Below are 7,997 nucleotides of genomic sequence, written 5' to 3'. Positions count from 1 at the left end.
AATGATCTAATTTTGTCATCTTCAATTTGAGACAAAATTAGTAAATAAGTTTAATTACAACTTATATATACATGTTACAATCACTTTTTTTAATATATACATCAAATCATTTCAACTAAATACTTAAATTATTTTATTTTTTACATTTTTTACCTTTGTAATTTTTACACCTAAAATTTTTTACACTTGTAAAAAATAAAATAATTTGAATATTTAGGTGTAGTAATTTGATGTATAAATTCAAAACAATTATTTTAACATGTATATATAAGTTATAATTAAACTTAGTTACTAATTTAGTCTCAAATTGAAAAGGACAAAATTAGATCGTTTTAAAGAATTTGGGTACTAAATTGAACCAAAAATTTAAATAGAGGACTAAATTGAAAATAAATATTACCACTGCCACGTGTCATGATTATAAGCTGCCATGTGTCACGATAGTGAACTAACATTTCACAGTTTTTAAATTTTCTGAAAAAATATTGAAAAAATTAAAAAAAAAAGTAAAAATTTCATGGCTTGATATGTGTCCTGTACGGACACGGTGTTAATTCCAACGTAACAAAAAGGACCAAATTGAATCCTTTTTAATAATTGGGTACTAAATTGAACAAACCAAAACTATGGGGACCAAATTGAATTTAATCAAAAAATTGGGTACCAAATTAGTAATTATACCTATATTTTACTATAAATTTATAAGGGTAAAATTGGAATATATTCATTTAGGGTTGGAGGAAGAAAAAAAAGGGGTGCAGGAAGAAGCGGCGTGTTCTGTTTACTTGTCCCTTGAGCGTTGTTGACATTGTAATAAAGAATAGACTAACCACTATCGTTATTGTCAGATCCCACTCCCATTCATAGTTACTTTTTCCACAATCTTGATTTCACATCACCTAACAAATTTGGCATCTTAATTATTCAATTTACTTCTACTTTTTGTTGTTTTGGTACACATTTATCAATTTCTCAGTCTTATTCCAAACAATTACATATTTACATGCTTGAATTGTTTTCTTTTCTTTTCATTTTCAGAAACGCTTGGGGTTGCGATTGAAATCTTCTGAGCAATCCTTGTTCTTATGTGGCCACAATAGTCATGGTACGAGGGATTCAATTCAATTCGTGCTTATTCAAAATTCATAATTTCGGGCGTTGTGAATTTTTGATTCCCAATTTAAAATGATTGTTGCCATTGTTGTTATGTATGGAAAGGTTTATCACTCTAGTTTTGTGAACGAAGATGGAGTGAGTAGAGCTTGTGGGTGTCCTCTTCTTCCTTTGAAGAGCCACATCAAGGGACCTGCTCCTGTTTCAGATCAAGGTTTTTCTATTGTTTTTTGTTCAATTCTCCTTGTTGTGGTTTCTGAATGTGAGATATGCTTTGACTGTGATGTGTGGTACAGATACAACTGATATCGTGGATGAAGCCATCACCTTCTTTCGAGCTAATGTGTTCTTCAGAAACTTTGACATCAAGAGCCCTGCTGATAAGCTTCTCATATACTTGACCTCTTACATCAACATCGCTCTCAAGAGGCTTGAAGGCTGCAGAACCTTGGCTGAAGGAACCAAGGCAATCATCAACTTGGGTCTCGAAAAGGTTCCTGTCCCTGGAGAGTCTGGCTTTCCATTTCCGGGCCTTTTCCCCCTCCCTCAATCACACGAAGAAGCAGGTGAATCCACTGATTACTATTCCTTCACCTTGATGTTCTTATAAGTAGATGCATAAGCTTAGCTTAATCGTAACATTTAATTGTCTAAGTATTTAATTAGTTCCCGCCTCCGAGGTAATAGTTAAGGATTCAAAAGTGGAAAGCTTTTATTAAGAAGTATTTATTGATTCCTTCGCCATTGCACTCATGACCATAGTCAGTAAAACTGTATTGAGTTGTTCCTTAATTATTGTATTTTTCAGTCAATTGCTTACCCAAAATTTGACACCATTTTCACATTTGCTGGCTAAGTTCACTTTAAACTCGCATGGCCAAATGGGTGTGTTTGTGCCTCAATGTATCAAAGAAATTGTATCAAAGAATCTTGTGAATTTTAGTACACACCCAACAAGGAAAGCTGCTCTTTGGCAATGATGAAACTAATCGAGTATCTTCCTTCATTCGTTATAAGTTTTGTGAAAGTAGGGATGCAGTTATAGCTCTAACCATGAAGCCGGATAGGTATATCTAAGATAACTGCCACAATCTAAACATGGATTGGAGTGATACCAAATGTGCTCAGTGATCTGAAGAGATTACTCAAGTCTGGAAAAATGTCATTCAGAGAGGTTCATTTTAAACAACTAACTTCACTAGCTATTAAGTGACTTTATATGGTGATGTAATCCAAATTTTGTAGTGTTGTCCAGGTTCGCTGCTGCTCAGATTCCAACTAAAAGAAATAGGAAGTATAGGAATAGTTTATAAAATAGACTGTAATATGTACTTCCTTGATGTGTAAAAAAATAGTTGGAATGGAAACTTTAGTTCTATTACTTTCTGCTCCTATAAGGAAATTTTAGCTTGTATTTATACCAAAATATGTAGGTTTTTTATTTCCTTGTATAATTAATCCTTTTTGAAGAGTCGAGTCGAGCGACTTTTTTACATATTTTTTCAAAGAACTGATGATCTGTCATTGTCCGAACAGTGTGTTGAAGCTCATTTAATATGAACGTAATCTATGTTTCTCAGTGCAATTGCTATTGCTTTACATGATTGATGGTTAGAACACTGTTCACATATTGAGAATTTAAAATTGCTCAGACTAGCTTAGATTTAATTTTTATATATTGTTGTGTTTACTCTACCTGATGCAGTTGCAATTTACTCAACCTTTTTACAGACCACACACATGTGTGTATATGTATTTATTTATATTCATATTCCTGTATTTTAAGCTTTGTGATCTCAACAATGCAGAATTGTTCAGAAATTATTTGAGGCAGATAAGGGAAGAAACAAGTGGGAGGTTATTAAGCGTTGCATACAGACCTAATGGCACTCCAAATAAATGGTGGTTGGCATTTGCAAAGAGGAAATTTATGAATATAATCATTCCTTGAACTGTTAGTGGTATGCAATTCTTAAACCATAGGTTGTGCTGTGAAAAATACACTTGAAAATACTGTTGATCTGACAATAAAAAAATATAGTGATTATTGAAAGCGTGTTGTTATTTGTCTGGTTTGAAATTTCCATTTTGATTTGATAATATTCAAACTAATGTTTGCTTGGTAGCACCCATTTTCACACTTTTAGTGGTGGCCTCTTCTTTGCCCCTCATATAATGAAGTCAACAATCATAATTGGATTATGTCTCCAACCTTGTCTGTGCAAATGGTGATGCTATGCTAGTTTATTGTCTATTAAGTATTGCAAAACTGCATCAATCACACCTCAGCTTCACATTATCAGTATTAGTGTGCATTATGATAAGAGGGTCCCTCCCATCTCCAATCCTCACTTTATAAACGACACTTATCCCTTACGTTCCGCCGTGTCCTTTTTCTTAACCCCTGCATAAGAAATTAGGGTTTCTCGTTCCTTTCTCTTTCTTTAAACTTTTGTAACCCCAAATGACCATAAGCTTCTTTATCTGGTCGGTGCGGATTAATTCCATTCCCATTTAACTCGTTCCCTTGAAGCAATAGTTATTTGTGTTGTTCTTTAATATCTTTTCCACAATCCATTGGTTTTGGGAGGACACTGAGCAACTAAATTCAATTTTTTCACCAAAATTTTATTTTTTTTTTCTAGCTCTGCATTGTTTTTTGTCGATTGGATAACTTGGGTTGTGCTATTTTCAACTATGATGAGCCTACAGACCTGTAATGATCTGCGGCTATGATCGCAAACATAATTGAACATCTAAGGGACTGAGTTGTTTATTTTTGCTACCAGTTTTTTTATTCAATGATTTTACATTTGGTTAGAGTTTATCGTATGTAGAATTAATGTGTTTCGTTGTTTATGTTTATTGCTCTACTTTTAAGTTTTAATTGGGTGTTAATCTTCAGAGGCTTTAATTTTCTTTAAGATTTTCGCATGCACTTGTTTCAAGTGTTTTGTAATGTTTAATTGAAGCCGAAATGTGTGTTCCCCTCGCTATCCATTGCTGCAATTTGATGCTGCATTTGGACGTCGGGGAACTAAATCCCCTTTTTTTTTGTGGTCAGGACGTGAGGATTATTCTTTTGTCATTTGCTATCTATTGTTTTGATGTTTATTAATTTGTGTTTTGTTATAGTTGTTTGAGATCTATCTTTGTTTAAAGTTTGAATGTTGGTAGATTAGGATGAAGCTAAATATATAATCCAACACTTGATCTGAGTAATTACAAGTGATGGTAAAAATAATTCTATGCTTCTGAATCTCCATACTTTTTGAAGCAAGCATGCTTGCATAGTTTCATTGGTTCCATTGGTTTTTACTATCATGTTTTAAGGATGTTTTTTCTCGTATGTTATCACAGACATTTCTGCTACTATAATTTGATAATTTGAACTAATATGCGATGATCATTACAGAAGTGTTCTTGATAATTTGATACATAGGCATCGCATAATTGTAGCTTTGAAATTCTGTTTTTTTTTTTTTTCTTTTTTTCTTTTTTTGGTTACATCATGTGATGAAATTGGAAAAATCTTAGGACACCTTCCTACACAGCAGAACACTGCTGTGGATGAGAATGAATTTTCCGTGCTGATGATGCACTTCATTTTCTCCTTCAACAAAATCCACTAAATGAATTATCTTGATTAGCTAGTTAATTTTTTGTATTTAGCAATTCTATTTATCAATTCAATACGTAGAATCTTGGATTAAGTAGTTAAAAATGTTTCTAAAATTATTATATTTAAATGATAAAGTAATTTAAATTTAGAAAATGTACATTTATTTAATAGAATAATTAAGTAAATTAGACAATAATTGTATTATTGGTAATATTATTTAACAATTTTTGTTTGATTGGGTTAGCTTCTTATAAAGCTCTTAAATAGGATGTCTAGTTTGATTTTTGAATTATTGATTTCGGACAAAATTATACAACCATTATTCAATTAAAGGACTAAATATAGCACAACAAAGTCTAGAGAAAAATTATAGAAGAAAAAAAAGTTCAATTAAAGGCGAAGGATTGAAAGTGCAAATTGGGGAAAGAAAAAGTAAAAAGGGAATTGTAGAAAGAAAATTGTGTAGTTGAAAAAAATAAACAAAAAACAAAATGTTTATTCTATAGCCTTATTTTATTTATTAATGTAATGAATGTAGACCTAAACGTAAACTCTACTGATTATAAAGAACAAATAGTGTTTAGATATATATTCAATAACTTTTTACAAAAAAAATAATTGATTAGTTATAAATTATTCTATATATATTGCTTTTGGTTTTTCAATTATAAAAATAAAAATAACTTACATGCTAAAAAAGTCCAACCATCAGAATGTTATTGAATTGAAATGAGTTATAACTAACAGAATTGAAATTAATCTTGTTGGAGTGAGGAGTATTTTAAGAAGAGAAAGAGAAGAAAGAAACAGATGGGTTGAAATGAGTAGGAAATTGAAATAAAAGGTAAAATGGATAAAAAAATAATAGTTCCCTTCCTGAAACTTAAATAATAATAATAATAATAATAATAATAATAATTATAATAATAATAAGTAATCCATATATAAACACTTAACGGGCTAAGAGTGATTTCATGATAAATTCGACAAAAAAGTTATTAACTTATTTTAAAAATATTTCAACTTCCTTTTTATAAGTTTAACATGTATCTTTATTATGATAACAAATCCAATAAAAACTTGATTATAAATATGTTTTTAATCCTTAAATAATTACATAAAATCCAAAGTGATTATCAATCAAAATTTTGATATTGTTTGGTTCCTATATTTTGAAGATGTTAAAATTCATCCTATATGACAAATAGTGTTCCAATACATCATTAGAGATGGTGACATGTGTCTAACATGTGTTGTCTTCTTTGTTGTTGTTAGTCCTTGTTGCAGTCGTTCCTTCTTTTAAAAGTTTTGTATTGTTAGTTTGAATTGTTACTAATTCTTGTGTTAATATGAATAAATGAGATATATCGTTATAAATGAATGAGAAAGAAAATTGATTAGTAAAGAATATATTATATTATATATAATTGAGTCATAAAGAATATAATATTTTTTTGTGATGCTCTTAATATATGTGTGTTATGATATCGGTCATATGCTTGATCAGAATTACAAAGACTAATACATAAGTCATATTTATAAAGATATATCTCATTTATTCATCATAATACAAGAGCTAATAATAACTCAGATTTGTTGACATGTGAAGCTAAGGTGGTATGTCTCTTGAAGATTTGATGAAGCTTTTTGAACTACTTAGAAGCCATTACCATTGGAATGAAGCCTACATTGATGAAGATAAGGAGATTTAATGGTATTCATGCTGATCAAGGCTAAAACGTGTGCTCTCCACATGGATACATCATTAAGAAAGTGTATTTGATGTTTGTAATTCATATTGTAGACCTTATAACATTAATTTAATGTATTTGGTCGTTGTTATGTTTTTTAATCTGTTGAATGGTTTTTCAACAGGTTAAAATGTCTCTTTTAATCTGTTGAATGATTTTTCAATAGGTAAAAATGTTAGCTGCAGTAGTCTTAAACTGTGACTAATTCAATCAGTTGATTTATTTTTTAATCGACTGATTTCACTTAAGTCAAGTGAAATCAACCGATTGATATGGAAATCAACATGTTGAATTTTGTAACAGTTTGAGTATAAGAGCCGTGATTTTTGAAAGAGAGGTATTTTGATCATTTTTTAGCGCGAAATTATTCTGGAAACTTGGGAAAACTCTCTCTTTCGTGATCATTCAGACTGCAGCTGTTGAAGATTGATCTTGGATCAATTATTTGAGCTTTTGGCTTATGTTTGAAGCTTGGAGAATGTGGTTTGTGGTAGGCTGGGTTGTGCTATCACTGAGGTTTGATCTTTCATAAGCTTTGTGTGTGTGCTTGGTGATTTTCCAAGTCTGCAAGAGGGTTCTTGCTGTGCTGGTGTGATTCTTGTGTGATTCAAGAGTCTTGTTTGTGGTTTTTTCTTATTTTGAAAGTGTAAGGGTGGATACTTTGTAAATCTTTTGAAATAGTGCAAAGTCAAGCTCAGGTTGCCTTGACAAACTAGATGTAGCTCAGGTTGCCTTGACAAACTAGATGTAGCTCAGGTTTGAGTGAACCAGTATAAAAATCTTGTGATCCAATCTTTTTTCTAACCCTTCTCGCTTGCATAATCATTTAAATTTTAAAGAACTTGAGTTAAAATCATCTTTTTAGTGTTCTTGTATGTTTTCATGATATCTGCAGCATTGAGCATGTTTGTATAATCAATTAGAACCTGTCTTGATCATTCTTGTGCATTGTTCCTAGTTTAAAACTTGAATATGCATTTTTTCTAGTATTTTAGTCGACTGTTTTCCTATTTCAATCGGTTAATTATACCAGAACAGAATCTGTTTAGTAAAATCAATTGATTAACTCTATTTTTGACCGATTGAAAGTATATTGTCCAGTAGCTTTTGCATCCTAATTTGGTGATCGAATTGATTCAATTAAAGGTGGTTTTTAGATTTCAAAGATAGCTTATTTTTTTAACTAGCCAATTCAACCCTTCCCCCTTCTTGGTATTTTAACCATTTCAAAACTAACAATTGGTATCTAGAGTTGGGTACTTGAAATTTGCTCAAGTAAGGTCCTAAATCTATTTTTAAACTACTTGAAATGGCTGAAAACAAGTTACCCTTTGCTGAAGGTGCCTCAATTCATATACCCCCTATGTTTAGTGGCATTAATTACCAATTTTGGAACATTAGGATGAAAATCTTTATTGAATCAATAGATCAAGGGATATGGGATGCAATCATAAATGGACCATATACTCCTACGCATATTGTTGCAAATGTGCAGGTTGATAAGCCTTAGA

The 7,997-nt window shown here is 31.1% G+C and overlaps 1 protein-coding gene and 4 non-coding genes across 5 annotated transcripts; all 5 read left to right on the top strand.

Moving 5' to 3' along the window:
- The first annotated feature begins 808 nt into the window (after positions 1 to 808).
- LOC114176597 (actin-related protein 2/3 complex subunit 3) lies at positions 809 to 3,193 on the top strand. Its single transcript, XM_028061679.1, has 5 exons — positions 809 to 953; positions 1,039 to 1,105; positions 1,219 to 1,327; positions 1,410 to 1,679; positions 2,922 to 3,193. Exons 2-5 carry the CDS (start codon positions 1,103 to 1,105, stop codon positions 3,062 to 3,064), a joined length of 525 nt encoding a protein of 174 aa, XP_027917480.1. The 5' UTR covers positions 809 to 953; positions 1,039 to 1,102; the 3' UTR covers positions 3,065 to 3,193.
- A 610-nt stretch (positions 3,194 to 3,803) lies between these two features.
- On the top strand, positions 3,804 to 3,887 carry LOC114180030. The gene has a single exon (XR_003603607.1). It is a non-coding gene; the product is annotated as a small nucleolar RNA SNORD25 (small nucleolar RNA).
- Positions 3,888 to 4,017: 130 nt separating this feature from the next.
- LOC114180013 lies at positions 4,018 to 4,158 on the top strand. The gene has a single exon (XR_003603591.1). It is a non-coding gene; the product is annotated as a small nucleolar RNA snoR136 (small nucleolar RNA).
- Positions 4,159 to 4,287: 129 nt separating this feature from the next.
- On the top strand, positions 4,288 to 4,377 carry LOC114180003. Its single transcript, XR_003603582.1, has one exon. It is a non-coding gene; the product is annotated as a small nucleolar RNA snoR31 (small nucleolar RNA).
- A 241-nt stretch (positions 4,378 to 4,618) lies between these two features.
- On the top strand, positions 4,619 to 4,714 carry LOC114179980. The gene has a single exon (XR_003603560.1). It is a non-coding gene; the product is annotated as a small nucleolar RNA snoR31/Z110/Z27 (small nucleolar RNA).
- The last annotated feature ends 3,283 nt before the right edge of the window (positions 4,715 to 7,997 follow it).

This window comes from Vigna unguiculata, chromosome 3 (assembly GCF_004118075.2).
Source record: "Vigna unguiculata cultivar IT97K-499-35 chromosome 3, ASM411807v1, whole genome shotgun sequence".
NCBI classification, from domain to species: domain Eukaryota; kingdom Viridiplantae; phylum Streptophyta; class Magnoliopsida; order Fabales; family Fabaceae; genus Vigna; species Vigna unguiculata.
The sequence above is the reverse complement of the archived record's forward strand: the minus strand, read 5'-3'. Positions and strand labels throughout refer to the sequence as shown.

Bases quoted from the DNA above. Each gene is read 5' to 3' on its own strand.
- LOC114176597 (XM_028061679.1), top strand. The intron at 1,328-1,409 runs GTTTTTCTATTG...TGTGTGGTACAG, and splicing joins TGCTCCTGTTTCAGATCAAG to ATACAACTGATATCGTGGAT. The intron at 1,680-2,921 runs GTGAATCCACTG...TCAACAATGCAG, and splicing joins TCAATCACACGAAGAAGCAG to AATTGTTCAGAAATTATTTG.